This window comes from Anopheles cruzii, chromosome 2 (genome assembly GCF_943734635.1).
Source record: "Anopheles cruzii chromosome 2, idAnoCruzAS_RS32_06, whole genome shotgun sequence".
NCBI lineage: Eukaryota > Metazoa > Arthropoda > Insecta > Diptera > Culicidae > Anopheles > Anopheles cruzii.
The window spans coordinates 54,231,471-54,255,490 of record NC_069144.1 but is presented as its reverse complement, the minus strand read 5'-3'; the positions used below and the strand labels follow the sequence as shown (position 1 = coordinate 54,255,490).

The following is a 24,020-nucleotide window of genomic DNA, read 5'->3' as shown; positions in this document are numbered from 1 at the left end:
GGCCGGTCCCAAAAAGCCGGTCAGGCGAGCCGTAATCGGTTTACGCCGGGCGCTCCATCCGAGCCGAGATGACCGTTCGGCCGGGAGCACCGGGCCGGCCTCCATCATCCTTTAATGGATCGATCGTTGGACAAACTTCCCCCAAACAAGCCGATTATTGTGTCGCAAATCAGCCGACAGTTTATCGGGTTGACTTTTGCTTCGTACTGGGCGCGGTTGGACGTCGTCGGCGATGATGGTGTTCGACGCCCGTTCGGGAGGTTGGTTGGTTCGCACAGAAACACATTAAGTGGCCTTGAGGCGTTAAGTAGCTTCCAGCGGGCACCTTCCAGTTAATTTGGCCACAGTCGCCCGTTCTCGTACGTCGTAATGAAACTCGATCCAGAACGGCCGGCGTACTCTGCCGGTTTCGCCTGCTCGCAGGAGCCTCCGGATCAGTGGACCAATATTCTGTGGAACTGCTGCCGTGCATTTCTGGCACTTCGACCGCCAGAAAGGAAGCTCGGACCCTGCCGGTGACAGCATCAATAAAGATGATACATTATAATCAAAATAAATTACACCCACCGCATCGGTTGTTGTTGCGGTGCGGTGGGGACACTGTTACAGGACCACAAACTGTGGTCTTGCTGGCCATTATTGAGATTAATATAACCGAAACCGAACGATTCGAACACGAAAGCGACACCGATCTGTCAGATCGGTTTGTTCACAGGCAACTAGATTGTTGTCACTGACTTCGATTGCGTCGCAAGTAGGTGTGGAAAATAAATTTGTGTCCCTTCTCTGGCGTGACCTGGCGGGAATGCAGCATTTTCACCGAATGTTGCATAATTCGTTAATTTGTCCGTAACCGCACTGCGTGACCGCGAGGCGAATTGCAATTTCGCGCTCCGTACCAGCGACATCAAAGAAAGCGCGAGTCCTGGTTGCCCGGCACCATTTTATGATGTTTAATAAACTCGACCACCGAACCGGCCACTGAACGGACCGAAAGGGGCAACCTGATAATCAACGGTGGTGCTGTGTGGTGCTTTTAATTAGCTCCGGGGGTTGTCCACGCTCCGTGTCTCACGCTTTTCGCGGAAATGTGCCGCAGGGCTGCGTTGTTTGTGGCCTTTTCATGTTCCCGGGAACCACCGGAAACCACCGGCAAGGCGGACCGAGGTGCCGAGGTCAGATTCGTGCCTTTCTTCGGGCTTCGGGACCACACGGCGTGGGTAGTGTCCGTGAAAGTGTCGCCTCGTTTGCCTAACGACGACAGCGGCATCGTCGCTCAGCGGCACGTCCGGGCGAGTTTATAAATTATGTTCCCGGTGCGAGAGTGGGTGGGTCACGCGATTGCACGTCGATTTTTCGCTGTCCCGGTGTGGAGGCCACACCGGTGCCGGGCCACAAATCTGTCACCGAAGCCGCAACCTCGCTGGTTGCCCCCTCGTTTTCTCGCGCCCCTTTTTTCCATCATCATCGCCGTCGCCGGAATTACTGGCTGACCCGACGCGAAAAGCGAAATCGGCCACCGGTCAAACGACGTCCGGACCGTGTCCGGAGCCGTTGCCATTTCCGCTCACACCAGACCACCGGGGGAGGCGATTAATTTGCCGCCTTCGGCGACGTTCGGTCCGGCGGTCCAATAAAGAGTCAACAACAACCGACAAAATTGCGGCCACCACATGGCGGCGGCGGCGGGGGCGTGATGAATGTGGCCAGCAGCCAGCGACAAGCAGAAGATGGTTTTAATTCTAACCATAAAATTCCAAGACCGACTCACGGAAGATGTCCACCATTTTTGCTCAATTAAAAATATTAAATCTGCTGTCGAGAAAGCACGCGAAGCAACGGTTTTCTTGTGGAAGGAATTCGGAACGTCCACTTCCGGAATGTGCAGAGCAACTCCGGCCAGACTGCCGGAGTGGTCGACGGTTGGCCAGCGGGACAATGTTGGTTTTCCCTGGACCCGGCGCTTTCGGTGAGCAATTTGGGCACACTCCATGTGCCGGAAATGGAATCGGTGCCGGCAGAGAATGGAGACTGAAATTGTTTCACCGTTTAATTGCACCGAGATTTTATTCTTTTTTCGCGCCGTTCGGCGAAGTGAAATTGGAAGAAAGGAAATGGTGTAAATTGCTTTGCTTCCACCGAAACGTGAAACGAAGAAATAAGCGTCAAATGCTGCATTACATGGTGACAGCGAAGAACAGGAATAATTATTCCCCAGAAACGTCTGCTCACAATTAATATTCAAAACTGAAATGCCGACAGACAACCTTTTCTCCGGTCCGGACGAAACCCAAAACGGCAAACGCCGCGCGGGTAAGATTTACGGCTCGCCAAGACTACAGATCGACGACACGAACTTCGCATTAAACCTCCGTCAAAGACGGCCCGGCCCACATGCCCGTAAGACACTCCGAGAGCGTCCGAGACCTTTCCGTTTGCCCGAGTATTTATCACACTTTGTACGGCATTTTCGGGTGCCGCCAAAAATCGGCGGTCTAACTAATGGACGCGATTTTTCAATCTGGCATCCGACATCGTTCGTTCCGGGTCCGAAAATGGCGGAATAACAAAACCAGACACAGAAATGCCAGAGATCTGGTGTGATCTTTCTCCGTGCCGGTGCGCCTTCCTCGGTGAAGGTCAAGCAAGTCAACATATTTCGCTCACCGTGCGCCGCCCCGGATTCGCCGATCTAATCCGTGCCGCCGGTGCACCAGGAAATTCGGAGTGGCCGCACGGGCCAAGGATAATTTATTTGCTGTCAAAAATTGAAAACGAACCGATAAACAGTGAGTCACTTTGTCATGTCGCTGTGGGTGTTCGGACACGCTTTCTGAAGCGTGTCGATCGCGATCGCCATACCGATCGCGAGAACATTTGTCACCACCGTCCTCGGAGGGATGCTGTTGTCAGTTTTACAACTGTCCATGTTCGAACGAGAATGTTCTGCCGGTGACAAAAAGGGTAGCAAAATGCGCCGCAAAGGATACACCCCGTCTCGATATCCGTCTCGGTTTTTTTCCTGTGGGTTCCAAGGAACACAGCTGGCGAAACCACCGGACACGGCTAAGAGAACCCAGAGTTTGACAGTTTAATTGAAATGGTTCTTTCGGTTGTAGTTCGTGTGCGTTGTGGCCTCCCGCTGACTGAGCCTTGAACCTTACTGACTTGCAAAACGAAAGGAAGACAACTATAATTATAAAATGCAAACAATGTGGGCAGAAGCTTATCGCTTCACTAACTTTCTCTTATAAAATTCATGATGTTCACATAAGAGAGGATGTGCTTCCGTTTCCGACGAGAAAAGAAACAACTGGAAACGGTCACGTGTGTTCCTTGGCCTTGAGTTCACAACGGATGAGTCCGATGCCGATGCTGACCGGTCGGTTCGCTGTCCACCGTGCCCCATTCGTCCAGCCATCCACGAAATGATGAACTGCTTCATTGAAATTCTGCTTGGCGTCTGACCATCGGAAACGCCCGGCAAGTTAATGCAAACTGTCACGTTTGCGCACCGTCGCATGCCGGCCAAGAAGAAGAGTGTTTAACATTTCAATGAATTTTTATCATACACCAACTATCGCCGGGAAATAGTTTAGCTCGTTCCGTTCCGTGTCAAACGCCGCCGTTCTGTTGCGTGCTTCACCGAGCGGCGTAATTGCATTTGCAACGAAAATGTTATGAGAACAGCGGGGAAAAACCGGCAAACAACATTAAATTTCCCAGCAACAAAGTGTTGACCAACTTTTCAATTCAATTTCCAACCGAACCGATCACTATGGAGGCGGATGGAGGCGCCTGGTTGTGGGATCGTTTGGTCGCCAAATTGTCCTGGGGTGCCCCCTAATTTTTTCGGTACGTTCTTTGTGCGTTTTCCCCCACTCACGGCAGCTGTTGCGAACCCGTGATTAGCCGGCGGAATGGGAGGAAAATCAATTCCAATGCGAAGCGAACCAAATTACCTTCGCAATTTCGACTCTCGCTGGCAAAAGGAGCACTTTAATGGAAATGTTTTGTCGCGAGTTTTTGTGCGCCCCGAGGTAGAACGCTGCAGTTGACACACGCGATGGGACGGGACGGGCGATGGTGGTTGTTTGCGTTCTCCTAACGACCGTCCGGGCCCCGCGGCCGGGATAAGCACCTTGTGATCCCGGCATCCGCTTGGTGTGGCTTGAAATAGATTTGTGTACAGTATTTTTTACTGCTCGCTGTCCCATTTCCAGCACACATTTTTTCCTCGGATCGGGGCACGGAGCATAATCGAGTGCCCGAACGGTCCCGAATGCTGTTCGGCTTCGGCGGATCCGGTGTGTAAATTTAGCGACCGATCCCAACCTACACGATTTGTCGAGCGTATTAAGAACCTGTCGGTGGATATCAATCGGTTTCGATGAACCGCCACCGATGATGACACGGGCACTCTTCGGATGCGAGCAAAACACATCCGTTTCCAATCAAAGCAACCGCCCACCTGAGCGGAGAAAGCCGCTATGCAACGGGAGAAAATGAATACCGCCCCCCACCGGGTCAACTTACTCAGAACCCAACTCAGGGCCCCCGCATGGCACTTTGCACGTTTTTGGCAACAGTAAACAGCTCGTTGATGCCTACTTTTTGCTTGACAACTTTTTTTTAAGGACACTTAAAATTTGCTCTCTACCGAGACCTGCTGCTTGAAGCACGCTTGATGCTTACAAGTCAGCCAACACACGGTTTCCAACAAAGCATGCCTGTGTAAATGGTGGTCGCTCGTTTGTTCGACTCTCCAGCGTGTGCTATGGAAAGTGCTTCGAAACATAACCTCGCCTCACCAGAGTCGGCTGTTTGCATTTAATTATTAAAACTGCACACGAGCCGCCACAACCGCTTTTGGAAAGCATCCAGCACTGGTCCAGGTCCACGTAGCACAGGCACAGAGTGAACCGGAGCGCTCGGGAACTGTGTTTGAGTAATTGACAATATTCGTGGCCAAGCTAAAAGGTATGCTGACAGCCGAGCTTTTAAATAATAGACCGAGAGCCGAGTGGGAGTCCTTGAGCCGCTGGCATAGCAAACGATTAATACTTAAACAATCGTAAAAGCCTACGTGGGTTGAGTTGACAATAAAGTGGATGTTTCAATCGGCCACAAATTTGATACTCTATCATCGGCAAGCTCTTATCTCGAAGAAAGTGGACCACGATGGATGTGGAGCAGTGCTGACAGCACAGAAACCTTGCAAATTAATTTCTTCGTAAGCCAGCAATCTGCCTAGCCTGGGGCACATTTTCTCCTCCTTATCTCGCTGCTCTCTCTCCCTGTGTGGGACTGGAAAATGAAAAAGATCGCCGATTATGGCATATCTTCCGATTATCTTTCACGTCCCTCGCCAGCGAGCGTTATGTCATTGCAGGTCGGTCAAGTGTTTGGAGGGAAAGTAAAGAGAAGCATTTCACGGTAACCGCGACCCATCCGGGAGATTCGCTGATGGTCAACCCTCAGTACCGCACCAGCCACCCAGCCTGCCAGCCAGCCAGCCAGCCGGGCACTTCCGGTGGCGTGACACTTGATGAGAATTTTAAATGAGATTTATAAATCACTTTTTCTCCGCCCGGGGCAAGTTTTTGGTGCGCTCTTCCGCTTACCGACGGGCGAAGCAGCGCTCATCAGATTAGTCTTATCCCGAGGTCTGGGTCGCCCTCCGTTTTGCTTTGAAGATCTAGCGCACCTTCTTGACATTCTGCGCCTACGCGACCCGCAATTGGGCGCAGTGGGTTGTTTTTCCTTTCTCCGGTACTTTGATGGGCCGGACAGTTATCGGAAATGCGGTTTAAAAAGGGCAAAGTTTGCGGATTTGCTTTCAGTGCCACCGGAGTGCTGATTCCTGTCCATTCCTGACCAATCAATGGAATCTATCGAAAAGCCGCATAATGTCTAAATGGCTGACCGCTTGTTGTTAGGAGCATAACATTTCAGATAAAAGCACAAGCTTGCCGATGGGGAGACCTAAAGCTCCATCGGGCCGACCTGTTTTGCTTCAAAGCATTCAATTACGCCTCTGTCGGCGTACCACTATCTCCATTCTCAAGTAATCATCGGCTATCGGTCCAATAAAGAATGCATTGGCACGATGATTCGATTGGGCTCCTCTCGAGCGACGACCGGAGAGGCTGCCCGCCGTTGGCGACACACACATCGTTCGAATCAGATGATTGATTGATTCAATTTTCTGCTCATCAGAAACGAAGAAAATTCAATAAACTTGCCCAGAATCTTGCCACTGGCCACGTTGGCATTACGACGGCGGCCACTGCCTTCGCTCTTAATCACCATCCGATGGCGAAGGAACGATGCATCGTGTAGCGGTGCCCAAAGGATTGCAAAAAGCGAGCCGAAGAAGTGCTCACGGTGCTGGCCGCCGCCGGCATGCGTAGGTGTACGTCTCGTTATTCCGTAATTCCGTTAGAGCCGGGCGAAGCGAATCAACCCGACACGTACCGGACACGTATCCCCGGTTCGGTCACCGTTAATTATTGTGCAAAAAGTGTAATGCCACAATATTTATTGGTCAGCGCACAACGACGACGAGCACAACGCGTGGTCGTGGATTTAGCGCGCAGTTTCGCAGTTCGATGCCCAAAATCATAGTGACTTTGAAAGAACGGCTTGTTTATGTTGCTTCACTCCTTTAACGGCGGGCGGGAAACAAAAACGGCAACCGAGCGTGAGCGATGCCATCTTTCTTTTCGTCTGCCGCTCAATTCGGCCGGCTTTCTGCTGGCCCGGGGATCCCTTGGGCCGGAAGCACGGTTCGGTTTTGTTTGTTTATTGTACCGAAGTCCACTAATTGGGAACCATTAATCAATTGTACGGCCCCTTTGTTTAGATTTGCGGGGATCGAATGATGGCCAACGAAATCGCATTCGATGTGTACGGTACGGTAGGCGATTAAACTCGCCGTAGCCAATCGCATGTAAGACCCTTATCATGATGACCCTTCCACCCCCCGGGAGATATGCCGGGATCCATGCTCGGGGACGATGGTCCTCCGTTTAGCTTATCGGTCGCTTCGGTGCAGTAATGAGGCTGAGCTCCTGCGAATGCTAATGCTTCGGGGGGATCTTTCACCGTTCGCTCGGTGCAATAGAACCTCGGTGCTGCTGGTGTGCGCCGTTTCCCGGCGCGTCCGTTCTAAGCCTCCGACGGGTTTCGATTATGCAAAGCAGCTTAGACTGGTGCGGCAGGGCAACCTACTGCCGCGAAGAAAGTAAAGTTGTAAAAGAACACGGCGACGACAAAACTTCTCGGTCGCTACGGCGGTCGACGACGAAAAAATAAAAGGATCAGCTCTATGATGGCTCCATTCGGAGGCCCCATTCTTATGCTAATGGCCGCTCGGTCGGTTTTTGCGAGTGCGTTCGCCGAAGCGTGACGGAGTGCCAATGGCAAGTGGCGCATTTCGCGATACTTTCCGAACCGATATTCCAACGGCGGACATGTTTGTGCTTCACGAGGCAACAAAATAAGTAAATAAAAGCCGATGCGATAGACAGAGGGAGAGCTAGAGAGAAAAGCTTTTCGCCTATAATCAATAGGCGAATAGGTTGGTTCACATAATCCCCAATCGGAATTCGAACCACCGTCGGGTGTCGTTCCGAAAGCGATTTGAGGATTCTCCTTTTCTTTTGGCCCAGAGTTCAACGACAACGAAGTTACGTCGTCGCGGGTAAAAACTTTGCCTCCCGATTCGCTTTAATCGCGCGCATTCGAATTGGATTGTCCGCGTGTGCCGTAAAACTTTAAGATTATGCCACCGACCAAGTTCGAGAAGGGAAGTTCTGGCACGTCCAAAGGAGGCGGGCGGGCAATCTGTTACGTGATGGCTCACATGCCGCTCGCTGACAACAAACCTCACCCATTGGTACGTTTTTCATTCCATTTTCTTGCTGTTTGCTCCACAGATCTGCGAACGGCATTTGACCTGCTGGACCGCGACCAGGATGGGCACGTGACGCCCGAGGAGCTGCAGTTTATGCTGCGGAACCTCGGCATACACGTGCGGGACGAGCTGATCGACGATCTGCTGCGGGAAGCCAGCCGGACAGGTGAGTCGGACTACTCCAGCAGCTGCCACTCGAACTTAATTTGAATCCGGATATCCTGGATGTCCCCGATGTGCTGAAAACTGAATTCAATTGGACACGAAACAAATCTAGCAGAGCACCATTCGGATGGCCTTGCAGACCATCTTTCGATTCACCGGTTCTCCACACACCCACATCCAAGACGAAGGCATTCCTGGACGGCTCAGAACCCAGAACCTAAGACCCCTCCCGACGGCAGGGACCTTTCCCGGGGGCGGGGGCCATAATTTTCCGAGCTAATCGAGCAAAAGACCGGCACGGCACGCTTATCGAACGAATATCGAAAAACCGAACCCGAACCCAGCGGACCGTGGCATCCCTTCGCCCGGTCGAATTTGCTGTCGTCGGCAGGTCACGTGGTGGCCACCACGTTAACGCTCTCGCCACATCAGTGGTGGCGAGGGATAGCGAGCTGCCTTGCACGGTGGCGTATCGTTCCGCAGCCACGATAAGGACAGCCGTCTTGTGTTTCCCATGAAACCCCCTTCCGGGAGACCTCCATGAATCCATGCTTTATGAGTACCGGACATGCTCTGTGCTTCCTTCCAGAAGCACGGCTCCGGATGGTGCGCCAACGGACCTCTGGGGTGCCGGGTCACGCGGCTCCATCTTGCAGCGGCCTTGGGCCGTCATGTGGTGACCGTCTTGTTACTGTGCACGCTGACAGCCATTTGTCGGTCACACCCGTCCGCGGTCGCGTACTTCCGTCACCGAGCTGGCAAACAGTCAACTCAGCTTCGTCCTTCGGATGACCATTGCCAAAAAATTTCACATCCAGCCGATCGGTTGGCAGCGCTCCAGTTGCCAGGACTGTATTGCTACGGGGTTCGATGAATGCCGTACCTTTTTTGTCAATTTTTACACTACAATTATTGAAAAATTGTGAGAGTAAATTGGATGCATCTAAAGGTCCCACGCGATGCTCGATTCAATGTGCCGTTTCCAAGAAATTAGCAAAACAAACCATTAACTTGCCAAGATCATTCAATTGACCTTCGTCCAGACGGTGACCGTCTCGAACGTCGCCAGTAGGCGAACTTATTCCCGCAACAGTCCCGCTGCGGAATATTTCATAACGCCGCGGCGAAGGACGCTGGCACGTGATCCAAATTGTTGGTGCTCCCCACCCGGACTGGCAGCTGGCAATGCGAAAAATGGTGCACTTTGGAACCAGCACATTCCGGGATGAGAAAAATTATGAATCTCCGAGATTTCCCGGAGCTCTGGTGTGGTCTTTACATTCCGAATGCTTGTTACCGTGCGCCGTGCCACCCCGAGCAGTCACATTCCGGCAGTGCCGGGTTTGACCATAAACGGTCCATTCACGGTCCTTTTATCCCCCGGAACGGGAACCACTGTGAGCATATTACTATATCGTCATAAATCCCGATCCTGGCGAGTCCGGTGCGCTGCCCAGAAGCCCTTACCATGCAGATGTTGCACGTCGGCGCTCGCCGGCTCGCACAGTGAAATCCTCCTAAATGGATGCCAGAAGAAAGCTTTTAAGTTGCTAATATGCATTCACGGGGCATATCCGTGCCGGTGTCCGGGATCTTTTCCAGTGGCGAAATTTATGCAAACGACCGAGCGGGCCACACGGCCGATGAATGTGTGTCTTTGTGGCCACGAGTATTAGTGAAATGGTTTTATTGATTCTCCTAGCCCTAGCATCTTTGAGCATTGAGTGCATTTATTGTGCCCATTGCGGAATAAAACTGAAGCAATTTCTTCATCTAACCGTAATGCGACTTTGTCTCGAGACCGTGACCAGGGCGCCCGTCATTCCGGCTCATTCCCACAGAGCATTTAATATACATAAATTTTACTGTGACGGTATCTCTCCACCATTTGGCGCTTATCGAGGGTCCGTGGTCCGCGACCGTAAACTCGTAAAAACGAGGAAATAAAAGTTCCCAGTGGAAAGAGCCCGGTTCTTTGCACACCCCGAAGGTGCTCATCGAACCGTAAAATAAGCTGGGGGCGGTGGCCTAGCGGTTTAGTGGTGAGTGAACCGTCGTCGTCGTCGATGGTGAAGGTCATCCGGCAGCGCGGATCGATGAAGACGGAACCAGGGGCAGGTGCTAACATTCACACTTTTATCACAAGATGCCGCCGGACCCGGGCCACGATAAGCCCGGGGACATGAATTACCTACAGAGGGTACACCCAACCAATCCAATCATCTTAGAGAGACTCCGACGGGAAAGGGCCACAATCCGACAGCACGCTGACGCCCGGACGGCGTCTTTCGGGAGCCGCTCCAAATGTTCCCGCAGAGCGCATGATGGATGAATTCGCCATCGCCACCACCATCGTGTGACAAAGTTGCTTCGAATCTGTATCCTTTTGACGGACCAGACCAGCCCATGAGCTGTCAGTCGGGACCGACCGGAAGATATTTTCTTTATTAGCCTTTTCCCGAGCGCGAGCGATTTGGACGATGCTCGGAATGAGGATTGCTTATTGCCACGAACCAATAGCCATTCCTTGGTTAGATGTCATAGCATGCCGTGGGACAAATTGAATCGCTTTGACAGGCCAAGATCCCCCTCCGGAAGAGGAGCGGCCGAACATTCCAGAAATCTAACGATCCATAGTCTTGTGCCTTGAGGGGTAAATATTTGCGCAGCATAAATTATTCCCCAAGAGTGACGCCCGCGGATCACAGGTCCCACCGACGACGTTCCGGGACATGGATGAAAGCATTCACACATCGTCACACCGTGGAATAGCCCCGAGGGTCTCTTGCTTTACCGAATGATTTCTGGCGTGAAGAGGAACGATAAACGTATACCGTAAGTCACTTCCTGTCGCGCGCGCTCGCCGGCCTGGCAAGGTGATCCACAATTTGGCCAGCGGCTAAACGGTGTACCCTTTCATGTATCTAAATCTTGGAAGAAAACACACAACACAGTAGCCATCGTTGTCGTCGTCGCCGTCTTCGGTCGTCATGGCGACGGTACCAGCTTTATAGCTCAGCCCCGGGCGTGTAAGTGGCACCGTTACCGATGTTACAACACGTGCTAGTGGCCCCGGGCACCCGTCGCGATTCTTTCGCACAAACGACGCCACGCGTGAGTGACTTTTGCATTTTTCGGGAACCCCCACCGAACACTTGTTTATGCGGCACTAGGCGCCTCCATCGCCGACAGCGACCCGGCGCCTCCATCATCGTAAAAGAAATTCCACAAAGCAACAGCAGCGTTGGGGCAACATTTTATGGCGCTCGCTACCGACACAATGGCGGTGTATTCTTTTCAATTCTTTTCGCTCGGTCGCCCGTGCACCCCTTGCGAAGAATGTTTCAATTTTATCCCGCCACGCGGAAGAGGCGAAAAAAGTGAGCCCGGAAAGTAATAGACAGAAAGTATTCCCGAGTGGCCCAGGCACAGGCAGGCTGGCAAATCCCGCTTTCTCGCTCGGGGAAAAAAAGCTCGATTCCGGATCACATTGCGATTGGGGCGTCTCTCGAACCCAAAACCGGTATAATTTAACATTCCACCCGAATCCGGATCCCCCCCGTCGGGTTTGGAAAAATGGCAGTCCATTTGTTCCACTTGCGCCGCCAGCGGACTGCCCGGTTTCGGTTTCGTAATCACCCGGATCGGATTCTCGTCCAATCACACGGTTGGGGACGGTTTTCGCTTTCGGTCATTTGCGGGCCGGTTTTCGGGGCCCCCCGGGAGGATAACCGGAAACCCCTGTTCCATTTGACGGACGGACTAACTGTGGCGTCGTTCGGCGCAATGAACTAACCCCCGAATTGGACTGTCAAGAAAGGTCGATCGAAGCGCTCCCGTGCCGAGCTGCTGGGTAAACATTGAAGGACCACCACCATCGGCAATTACAAGCACGCCGCGCCCAAGGGACCCCCGGAGCAGCTTGAGCCCAGACACGGGGTAATGGTTTTGCGAACTCTCTAGCCACATCCAAAGCCCGTGGATGTGGATCGACGACGACAAATATGCTCCTGAGTTGGGAAGCAAAACATAATTTGATTTAAGTGCCGGCTCCCGTTGCGTTCGTGTTGGCTTTGCCATTAGCTCGCTCACTCGAGTCCTCGTCGTAGTCCTTGGTTGTTGTCGGTTCTCAATCTTTCACTTCGCTACAAACGACCATTTAATTTGAATTTATTCCGACGGTGATTCGAAAGGAAACCCGATTCGGTTTTGCAGCCACACAAAGAGCACAAGCTTTTGCCTGAGAGCTACGGTCATTCGTTCGATCGGGTCGGGCTTCGTTCGCATCGCTCCAAACTTATGCGAACCAACCTCACATGCTGTGCCCCGTCCGGTGGCCGCGATGGGAATTTACATTTTAACAAAAGCCAATCCCGCATCGTTCGTTCACTTCTTTTCCAATGCCAATTCGTGTCCCGCGAACAAAGTAAATATCAGGTTGATGGAAGAAAACAATCATAAATTTGTTCGTATCAACGATTTATTGCCTTTCACGCCATAAACTTTTGGTCCGCCGCCGGATCGGAACCGCCGGGGCTCTCTCTCTCTCTCTCTCTCTCTCTCTCTTTCTCTCTCTTTAGAGTCTGGTCCTTTGATGATGGTCGGAACGCTCCTGCTGTGACGAAAAAATGATAAACCCCGATACGGGGCGAAAGACCCGCGAGCACGAAACGCGACCAATTGGCGCTGGATTTCAGCTACGAACACGGACAGCTGAGCATTGCTTTGAAGTTGCAGTTCGGCTGGTGGTCCCCGCGGGGACATTTGCAACTTTGCTGCTCGATGACAGACCGCTGGTGGTGGTGGTGATAAATCATATTCCGAGTGGGATTTATCAACCTCAACCGCTTGACACTCCGTAATTAGCCGAGCTCTGATGCTGCGTGGTGATAATAAAGTTCGCCCGGGTTCAAAGAAGGGCAAACACAACTTAGTTTAATGAGCACAGCTTATCAAATCATACGACTCAAAATATTTACCGGAACAGGTTCACTCGAGTCGTGCTGTGCTCTATCCGTACACTTTTCCAACTCTGTAATAGAGTTTCTTGCCCAAGAACAGGTTTCTCGTTATTTCATCGACTAGCGGATCCGATGCCACCAAACGGTGGCCCACCGTCGGTGGCGGTTGTCTGCTGGGAATTGGGAATACCCAACTTCCACTTTAATCAATTGCGATATGTACTGCAGCACAACAGGCACAACCGATCGGCCGAAAGTTTTCCGGCAATAAAATGAAATCACAACCGCATCCGACTCCGAAAGTCGGGCGCTCAGTTTTTAAGCTCTCAGGCCTGGGCCCTCCCGAAACACTGGCTGGTAGAAGACTTGGTTTGATTAAAATTGAAAATGAAAATACTGGGCGATTGGAGAAGGGTGGCCCAATGTGGTGTTGCTGCCGTCGGTCGTACCTTGTCTCTGCGGGAATCTTCTAGATTCTGCGGCAACCAAACAGGGGGAAAGCGTTCCAAATGTTTGCCCGAGAAACAATGGCACGATAACAGAATTTCCGGTCGGATGAGATAGATTGGCTACCGAATTTCGGTGGCAGCAGGACTCCAAATGCAATCGGAAATACGAGAACGAGCTTCCCCCGGATGGCCACGTCCGGAGAAGGGCACCGGATCGAGCGGATGGAGCATCGGTAACTAGAAACCCAGAACACGTACGCGTATTTCTTCGGATTCCGGAATCGTGGCGCGCTCGACTTGATGCCAGATGTTTGATTTTCCGGCCCTCCACATTGCGGGTCTTCCGTCGTTCCGTCAACATAATCACATCTTGCCGGGCGCAATATCCTCCAGAGGCACGTTCGCTGCCGTGGAACGTAGTTTGCTTTTTGTCCGTCAAATTATGGAGCTCTTTTTGAGGTCCTCGGGTTGGTGGAAAAATTGCGATCGATGCTAATCAAAACCAGACAACAACCCTGGAGTCTGGTCGACTAATTGCGCGACTCACGCACTCACGCGGCTGGAAACGAAATGGGATTGCAAATGCTCCCCCATTTCCAGCTAATGGCGCGTAAGACGCGCGACAGTGAGTGATAGTAATTGGCCAGGACACCGGCAAATACGACGGCGACCGCTGGCACCCGGCTGGTTGCGTGCGTAATTATCTGCCAAGTTTTGGAGGACGCTGGCGACCAATCAACCAGTGAAGCGAATGGCGAAAGTCTGATCACTGGAATGGTGCCATAAATAATACTTTGCGCTGCGTTAAGTTGGGATATAAAGTTGAGCGGAAAGTTTGCGGGCTTAGACAACGGGAAAAATGTGCCAATGCTATCGGAAGCGTAGACCGCGATCCGCACACAGACACCATCTTGATCGAGCAACAACGTAAAATTGTTGATTCGAGGAATTAAAATGAATGGCATCTTAATCCCTATGCCAAACCCCTAACGGTCCTCTGCAAACATTTATTCACCGAACCGCACCGAGCACCGGGAGGAGGGCGAACCGAAAGTAGATTCCAACGTAAGCCATACTTAAGACTTTCAGATGCCACCGTCCCGAGCCCTCGACCGCCAGCCAACTAGCCCCGGCACATGGCTGGTTAATGGCGACCGGTACACTTTGCCTAACCGCACGATAAGGAAACTTTTACTTTCGACTTCCCGTCTAGGCCGGCCGCAAAGGTCAACATCTCGACTATTTCACATTCCGCCAGAATTCCTGTGAAGCCCACGCGGCCCAGACGCGACGTGCCCTCCCAAGGCGCCGCCCCAATATCGATAAAACATCGGCAAAGACTTTAAAACCAAGCTCTTTAAGAAACTTTGCCCATTTCGTGGGCTTTCGACTTTGCCGGTCACGCGATTTATAGATCACACGGCAGGCCGCGTACCGGGTTGATGGAATCGTGTCAATTCGACGCCCGTACAGCCCGCGTCGATATCTGCTGCAGTGGCGTAATTTATGCAATTTAATAACCGCGCGCGGCCACGACAACATTCTTGACCGGACGACGGCACAACCCGAACGGAGCACTCCGTCACGGCGGTAACCTTGAACCTCTGTCTCTGTCTCAGTCTTTGTGGTGTGCGGCTTCATAAAACGATAAACTTAATGTTTGCCGCTACCGGAAGGCATTTATTCCGAGTGTTTTTTTTTTGGGAGAAACGTACTGTAATTAGGAAAATTCGTCCATAAAACTGTCCTATCTACTCATTTGTGGGTTTGGATCACCTTTGCCTGTGCAGTGACCGTCAGCAGTTCACTGCCTTCGTTCCGACCTCATCTGCATTTCGGCCATCCTAAGACAACGAAAATTGTTCACAAGCACAGACCACGTGGCGGCCCTTATCACCTGCCAGGCGCCTCCATCGAGTCGCCACTTTCTTACACGGTTCGGGCCACGGTTTCCACCCCGTGGCCGGGTGGGAAATGAAAATAAAAAATTATGAATAAAATCAGCTTAAACTTAAACTGCCCTCGCGGTGCCCTCGATGAGTGTTAGCTTCATCTAAAGGAAGCTTCAGCTAATGAACCATCTTGTTGGTGCTCCCCTCGGCGTCGCCGTCGGGCTGGCTATTATCCAGGTTTTTACTCCCCTTCGTCCTTTCCAACCCTCCGGCTCCGGCCAAGGCTAACGAACAAACTTCTGCTCCCCGTCGTCGAATTTCGGTTCCTTCAGGTGATGCGGGCCCCCGGGTGGTGATAAAAATCTACAAAAACAATTTTCAACTTCAATCCAAGCTAATCTCTCTCGCCAGCGCTCGACTAACACGACCGTTTCTTTTCGTTTTTTTCTCTCTTTTCTCCACCGTATTCAGGCAGTGGCTTAATAGATGAAACAGAGTTCCTCCAGTGGGTGGCGAGAATACAGGCCCTAAAAGACGACAGCAACACCAGCAGCAGCAGTAGCAGTAGCAATAATCCCGCCCAGTCCGCCGACGACGACCTAACGCAGGACCTGGTGGCAGCATTTCGGTAAGCCACCCCATTTTTGCCGCCCTTTAAACTGTGCGCGCCTTTTTGCGCCGTGGCTGAAGTAAAGCCACCAGCAGCACCTGCTTTCGCTCCGATTCCTAATCCCTGTGTGTGTGGGCTGACTTCTCTGGTTGTGTGTGTGTGTGTGTGTGTGTGTGCCGGAACCAGAATCTGATTTCCGGGTTGCATCAAACAACCTTCGTAAGCTGATTTTCCAGGCTTTTATCGTAATGCTTTTGATGCACAGATCAGCCGTCAGCCAGATCCGGATCGTCGGCCAAAAACTTTTAATGTGGATTTTCCAAATGATTTTGCCCAGTCCGGTGGCGGGTTTACAACAAACATCAGGAGATAAAATGGACGTCAACTTGCTAATTAGAGAAACAGAGTGCTTTGATTCCTTCGCATAGCCGTCAGTCTGTCAGCTGGAGTCAATTATTTTACCGATTGAGGCAAGCTTTGACTTTCAATATGTCTAACAGTTTTGATGAGCAGAGTCAAAGCCGACTAACAGTCATCACCGACAGTGCTGCGGAAGTGAATCGCAGAATACTGCTGTAATACCAAACCCAGACGGGAATCCTTGCTCCTAACATTACACAATTACTGCGCGACGGTATTAGATTACGTGTTCCATTCCTTAATGCTATTTTCTTCTTCCAAAAATAGGGTATTCGATCGCGACGGCAATGGGTACATAACGCGAGACGAACTGAAGGCTGCCATGGACATGATCGGCGAGAATGTGACCGAATATCAGCTGAACGAAATGCTGGAGCTGGCCGACGCCGACAAGGATGGCCGAATCAATTACGAAGGTACGTCTCCGCCGGGCAGTTGGCCACCGCTGCCCGCTTTCAAAGTAGACGCTATCCCATGCACGCTCCCATTTTGCGCGCCCATTTCACAAAAGCCCCTTCAATGCCAATGCCATCTCGCTCGGGTAGAAAAATCCAAAATTTGATGAAACGAAAAGATGTCGGCAATACGAGCTCTGCATAAAAATCAGCAGGTGGCACTGGCATACGGGCGCTGGGTGATGTCGACGGTGGAACCGAGTTGCCGACGACGTTACCTAATTCACATCCCATTCCGTCGGTGCCATTCATCATTGCCGGGCGCGGGTCAAGGGGGGTAACTCGCAAGTCAAACCTTAAGAAGTGCTTAATTCAAAGACATCCTCCACTTCACTCATCCAACATCGTACACGTATTACATGTACACTTTCGAGTGCGTCAGTGTCCCCATTGTTTGCATACTAAATACGACTTTAGCACTCCGCCTGTTCCTGTCCCATGTTAACCACTGTCGGAAGGTAGAAGGCATTTCGGTGGCGGGCACTGTGAGTCTGTGGTCTTGGTTCGTGTTTGGGAATGGTGTGTAGCTTCAACCGGTGGATGTACAAAAAGCACCTGGGATTGTGTTCAAAGCGCGCTTAGACCCGGCCCCCTGGGGTTGTAGATGATGAGCTTAAGCTTGTAGTGAAACGGAATTCTTCCAAAGAAAGTAACCAACCGGCCCTTAGGCCTGTCATAAACCGGACAATGTATTAGATAGCACCGAGCGGCGGTCTGGATCGCATTTCATGGTGATCACCCTTGTCCCGTGGGCACCATAAATTGTGGGCGCTAAAATTATCACTTGCTGGTCACCACCACCACAAGCACCACAAACCGGGGACACAGTCTCCCCGACAGATCGGGTAACGGAAGCGCAGCATTATGTTGCGGTCTGTATCGTCCCCTTTTTGCTATAATTGGCTTCCTTACGGTCTCTCTCTCTTCTCTGCTGGAGGAATTATAAGCTCCCGTAGAATGGACATAATTATTTGGCTTGTTTTAAATAAATCTTATATTCGCCTCGTGATCTTGCTAGCGAAAGGACAAAGGCAGAGGCGGTATATTTTCCATTTATCTGAGCCCGACAACGGACGCGCACTTTGTGGTGTGCGAAATTTATTGTGTGCACTAAAATTAATAGTCGCCCAATTAAACCATTAAACGTAGGCACCGTTGTTAATGCTGCCTGGCCAGGCACACTGGCCACACTCCCGATTGCGTTGTTTATTTTGTTTTTTTCTGCCATTTTGAAATGTCGCAAGACGTGTCATAAAACGTGCACCCAAAGTGAGGGAATAGACCGTAAAAAGTGGAACAGTGGCCGTGGTGGCGCAATGCGGCAAGCATCCCGGATCCACTGGCGCCCCAGGCTCTGGCTCTATGACAAAGTGTCCCATTTTCCGCCGGTCGGGAGACCGTAAAAAGGATGGGGCCACAGAAAAAAAACGCACACAGCCCGAAAGTGTCCCATTACCGGAGGTTTTGGCAGGGACTCGCGATGCTGCACGCTCCAGCATTAGGGCACCCCAGGCGGGTCCTCGGCCATAGCCACCACACGTTACTGCAATTTAGTCGACCAATGTAAATAGGCATCGAAATGGTAGAATAGAACTGAGGGCACTCTCGGCGGTCGGTGCGTGCGCCCAGAGTAACGACCGAGCATCCGCATCCGCGAGGACCCGTCTCCGTCTCCGTGTGTGTGTGTGTGTGTGCTAACCGTGCCGTGTGCTGTGTAGTGTACGTTGGCCTGCGCTGCATCGCGCTGCATTCGTCCCGCGGCCACGCTGCATTCGCCCTCATCCGCGCATAGTTTGCTCGCTCGCGCTCATGCGTTCGTGTTCATTGATTTTCGTGCACGTCCGCCGCAACTGGCCCGCAACATCCAGTGTGTCTGTGTCCTGTCCGTTCAATGTCCATCACTGGCTGGCTTGCCGGCGGCGGTGGCGGCTGCAGGGAGGCAGCTCTGGCGATGACCGGAACGGTAGCTAACCTACAACCAACCGATTGTTCTCTTCTTCCAGACTTCCAGAACTTTTTCCTTAACAATATCGATACGCTGGTGCAACCGGCCAAGAAGAAGTGAGCCTGCGGGCGGGCGGGCGGTCGGCCTTGGGTGGTCCACCCAAGACCACAGCATTGCGGGGGCAATTTGGTGTAACAGCAGCACCGTCACACGCAGCACTCGCAGTGCCGCAGGAAGTCCGTCCTCCAAGGATGCTCATATCGTTGTTCCTCGCCCCACTCTAGTTGGTAGCCGTCCCCCCTCATTAGCCCCCCTTTAGGTGCAAGGAATTAGGTGTTGTAAGCCGAACGAGTAGCAAGTATTAAACCGAGTGCGGGAACTCGGGTGGAAAGAACGGGAGGGACTCACGAGGGCCGCTCGCGGTGGTGATTATGTTATCATTAGACCTTTAGAAGCGTAACCGACGAGTGGAACCCCCTTAAAAAGATTAGATTTAATGTTTAATCGTGTATTACACACAAATACTGTAATCTTTGCTGCATAAATTAAACGCAACTTAATTCAGATTTGAACCCGGTGTTTTCTGTTCCGGCGGCCCCCTACGGAGCGCCACTTCGTTCATGTTTTACGAAGTCCGTCCGTACCTCGGTTCCACCTGACAGGCTTGACCGGACATTCGGGACACTCGGGACATTCGGGAATCCAATCAAAAGGTTGTTTATTTCGCGTAAACCCGATTTGCGCGTCCACTCAAAAGCAAATTGACACGCAAAATGGAATGATGTCGCACCATCCCACCTTCTTCCACCGCTTTCCCCACTAACCGTAACACCGTCCCACGGTCCCCCCGGTTCTGGTAATGTCGCAGTAGAGTGAAGTGTCGCTTCCCTCTTCCCCACTCTGGACACACAATTTCTCACAATTTCAATCGTCTATCGTGTACTTTCAGAGTTTGCCCGGCTACTCCTGTAAACTTCCGGCTTCCGGCCGGTGGACTCCGCTCTGTGTGTGATGTGACCTCGACCCCGCTTCTCTCCGGTTTCTTCCCGAGCCAACCGTTCGGCACCAAGTTCTGTCTCTTCCATTAGCCACCACCACCAGCCGGTTTCGTTCCGGAAGGAACGAGATGCTGCTACCAAGGAATGATTTCGTATTTCTACCCAACCTACCAATCACAACCGGTTGCAGCCAGCTCACGCCAGGCCGGGGACACCAGGAACACCAGCAGGCAACCCTTTAGTTAATCGAAAGTAGTTGTGTAAGACTTTTTACGAATCTAAAGCCGCGGCGGAGTAGGGTCGCCGGAGACCAGTAGATTGAGTGCAGACAGATTGTTTAGCGTATGATTTGTGGGTGGCCACTTTTGAGTTGAGTTTGATTGTTGTTGTTACTGGGCGCACTGACGAGATGTTCGCTTCACGCTTGTCGCCGCAAGTGTTACATGGCTTAACCTATACACATTATCTCGTTAGCGCAAAGCGCGTTGCGCGCCCATTAAAATATTTATCCTTAAAAGAATGTCCAAATGTTACTCATTACCTACTACTAACCGCATAATCCGCTGTTTAACTGTTGCAAAAATTCTTACCCTCTTAAGGAGCCACGAATGACGGAACGGAAAATATTAAGCCACCCAAGGGCGATGCACGCGCGTGAATTGGGCCATATTAACCTAGGGTTAAGGTATTGGGCGAAGGATGGCCGGTGACGAGGACGGTGGCTGATAGTTGATAGTGAGCCAGGCGTTGGGGGGACTAAATGTGACCCAAAATTAAACAATAAACAAAAAACCAAAACAAACCCAAAAGGTGGGAAAAGCATCTACGTTTAAACGCTACGAAAGCAGCAGCGGGCACGGGCGCGTTAGAGGAGCGGGCGTGCCGGGGGCCCGCGCGTTGTCTGTGCGCCTGTGGCCACTACCGCATAACGGGCCGAGTGAACTGCTCGGGACGGTTTTCAGTTTGTACGAAAGTAGAGCATAACAATATCTATATCCAATAAGCGATAAGAAAGACCCGGCACAAAGCGGCAAGGAGTAGGTGGCACATTTAGAACGCGGCCGCGACCGAGATTCTCGCCAGGAGTGCACTGTGTGTTTTAAGTGTTTTGTAGGCGCTACGCTAGGCACGACAGAGAAAGGCTTTTGTACTAACCCGACGACGAGCCACTTCCAGTTCTTCCTTGAGTTTACGTTTACACACACACCCGGCTAAAGAAAAACCTTAACAAAACGCTTCGTTCCGTTCCGGCCAACACCAACACGCGCACTGCGGCAGAAAGGCGCTCGATTTTGTGTGCAGCTACGCAAGCACAGAGCGTTTAGAGTAATTGTTATGCCATTGTTATACATTATTGTTAAACAGTTTACAGCTGACGGCTACACACACAACTGACACGTGCACACGTGGGGTGCAAGCAATATACAAAGCAAATGTTGTGGTTGCAGCACATTTGCAGCAACGGGGACAGAGCGGCACCCGGTGCCCGGTGGGCACCAGGTGTCCGCTAATCCCTCACCGAACGCCGACACAATAAATGCGACTGATTTTTACTACTTTACATTTGTTACAGGATGCACACGGGCCCCACGGGGGGGACGTGTGAAACCCAATAGAACCAACAAAAGAGAAATCAAAATTGTTAAAACGTTTGAATGGGAACGCGTTGCCGCCGACGGTTCGCCGCAGGAGGGCTGTGGCTGTGGATTTATCGATGCCACTTTCTAGTGTCCCAGTGAAAACTTCAAAACTCCGCTCCCATGCACCCTAGAAAAGCACCTCAAATCTTTCCGTACACCACACCACAAAATGTGAAAATGAAATTGGCAAATGATGAACGGTCTTCAAAGTTAAACACCAAACGATTGGCGGCGATATCGCGGACAAACGCGTCGAACGAGCTTTCCTTTGCGCCATTCCTTCGTTTTTCCTTCCGGCGGCGGAGTGGGGCAACCTGGCACAAAACACATCACCCACGCACACACCCACCCACCCACACGTGGCAGCCCCCGCGAGAGAGAGAAGCTTGCAATCGAACGCGGTTAATACAATATATACTCATATACATGATAATATCAAGGTACAGAATTTAGTGGAACATGACGCCGGGCAGGATTTAGCTATTTTTGGAAGCAGATTTTTACACCTTACACCTGCCGACCGCTTAGCGGGGATCAAGACATCGGGCAGGCCAAAGGCATCGCCTCGTGAGGGTGCAATATTGCAAAAACAGCAGATTAAAATTTTCAGTAGCCACACGCCACGGATAATTCCGATATTGCTGCTTGGCCCCAGGTTATTGTGTGTGTGTGTGTGTGGGTGTGTCTCTCAGTTCCGAGGGTTATCAGTTTGGCGGCAAGCGGGAACGTTTCTTGGTTGTGCTTCTATTTGACGTCTACTTGCGAACAATAATCTACTAGCATTCGTGTCTGTTTGTGTGTTGAACGTGTATAGTTGTATACAAAAACACCCTTATCGTAACCACATAACGCCGGGTCGGCACTCTCGAATAAGGAATAACCACGAGTAGCAGCCATTATGTCGCTGTCGCCGTAAGCTAAGACGCAACCGAGTGTTAACCACCGTAGACCACTGTATTTCCTATATCCTCACCTATCTACACTAGAGGTATCCATTTCCCGTATCGTAGTGTTTTGTGGCCAATGGCGCAGCGGATTAGAAAGCTCCACACATTTGGCTAAAACAGTCAACTTGATGTGCTTGCAGCTTGCAGCTTAAATATTCGTGTTCGTCTGACCCGTTTGGGGGACAAACAACCCGTAACGGTCAGTTGCTTCGCGAGATCCCATCAAGTCAAACTGTCGTTAGTTTCCGGACGGTCAAGATCGTTGCAATGGTTGGAAGCATATCCGGCCCGATGTAAATATGTCCCCTTTTGCAGTCGCAATCGAGTCGATTTTGTGTTACCACTAATGGTTTGGTTGTGCCTCGGTTGCCTTTTCGTTGCCCCTGCTTGACCCTAGAACGTTTAGAAAAGGCACTCTGATGGTACTCGTGTCCCTTTATCCAACTTTACACTTCCAATCAAACTAATACTTCTCTAATATCGATACTAAATCCATAGGCAAAACCATACTAATATTGAAGCCACGCTTAGCTTAAACAAAAATGTGACACATTACCCTACGTCTGGCCGCGTACGTCGGAGGCGAACCGAACTCTTTCGTTCGTTCCAACCTCGAGTTAAATCCATGCCAAACGCGTACACTCAGCATTACAGAGACAAGCAAAGCAAAGAACTACAAGAAAGAGAACTATATATTCATATTGTGGCCTTTTAATTGAAAAGAAGAACGTGAAAACGGACAAGCGTGAAACCGCAACCGTGTGTGCGAACCGTGAAAACCTGAAAACCGGCCACTGGAAGCACGCACGCGGAAGTGTCACGCAATCGGTCGCGGCCGCGGCCGGGCGAGGTTTTGCCAGTGTTGCGTTTAGGATTACGTTTGGCTTTTTGCTTCAAATTTACAAGCGATCACGAGTTTTATGTGTAGCAAAGGCGCATTTTATTACACCATATCAAGGCTGGGAACGGAGAGCGCCAACCGTTTGCGTTGCATCGCAAACTGACCGCTAATGATGGCGATGATGATACAATAAATAACAGAACGTGTGTACTGATTTTAAATGCATAGTAAACAATATTTTACATACGTTTGGAGTGATGCGTTCCTGAGTTTACAGAGAAGAGCGTTAGCGAATGGTATGAGAACGGAAGTGAAAGACAGGCTGGAGATTTCCAAAGCAAAACAAGGTTGATCCCACCAACCGATCCCAACCGATTTCGGAGACAGTCAAAAGTCGCAACAACAACAACAGCAAAGAGCAAGTTAACAATTTCGGTTTCCCGTACCCTTGAATGAGCAATACATTGCAGGATTTAGTTTTAATTGTTTCAGTCTACCTTTTTGGTACAAGAACAGTTCCCCATTATCTTTGAACGGAGTTAAAACGATTAACAAAAAATCATCAAACACCATGAGTTGGGCCAGTTTGGGGACAGAAAGGGAGCTAGGCCCGCCTAGTATCGTACGGAAGGACAGAGAATTGAACAGAACAAGAAATAAATTACAAGTTGTTTTTAAACCAACCTCTTTCTAATGTGTCCTTTTTCGCATGCATTCCAATTTCGTTACCGGCCCGAGAAGGAGATCAATTTTTCCGTTCGAATTTGAATCATATTTTC

General features: G+C 51.1%; 1 protein-coding gene across 8 annotated transcripts in view; it reads left to right on the top strand.

The window, feature by feature from the left end:
- Nucleotides 1–23,895, top strand: part of LOC128268805 (calcium-binding protein E63-1) — a 46,789-nt gene extending 22,894 nt beyond the window's left edge. For 7 of the 8 annotated variants that reach the window (XM_053006043.1, XM_053006044.1, XM_053006042.1 and 4 more), the window contains 4 exons: nt 7,941–8,084; nt 15,857–16,013; nt 16,683–16,831; nt 18,874–19,375. In XM_053006043.1, the coding sequence (XP_052862003.1) occupies nt 7,941–8,084; nt 15,857–16,013; nt 16,683–16,831; nt 18,874–18,935 (512 nt within the window). In that variant the 3' untranslated portion in view covers nt 18,936–19,375. Of the gene's footprint in view, nt 1–7,940; nt 8,085–15,856; nt 16,014–16,682; nt 16,832–18,873; nt 19,376–19,764 lie in introns of those variants that run through there. The other variant, XM_053006040.1, reaches the window with a different exon arrangement.
- The last annotated feature ends 125 nt before the right edge of the window (nt 23,896–24,020 follow it).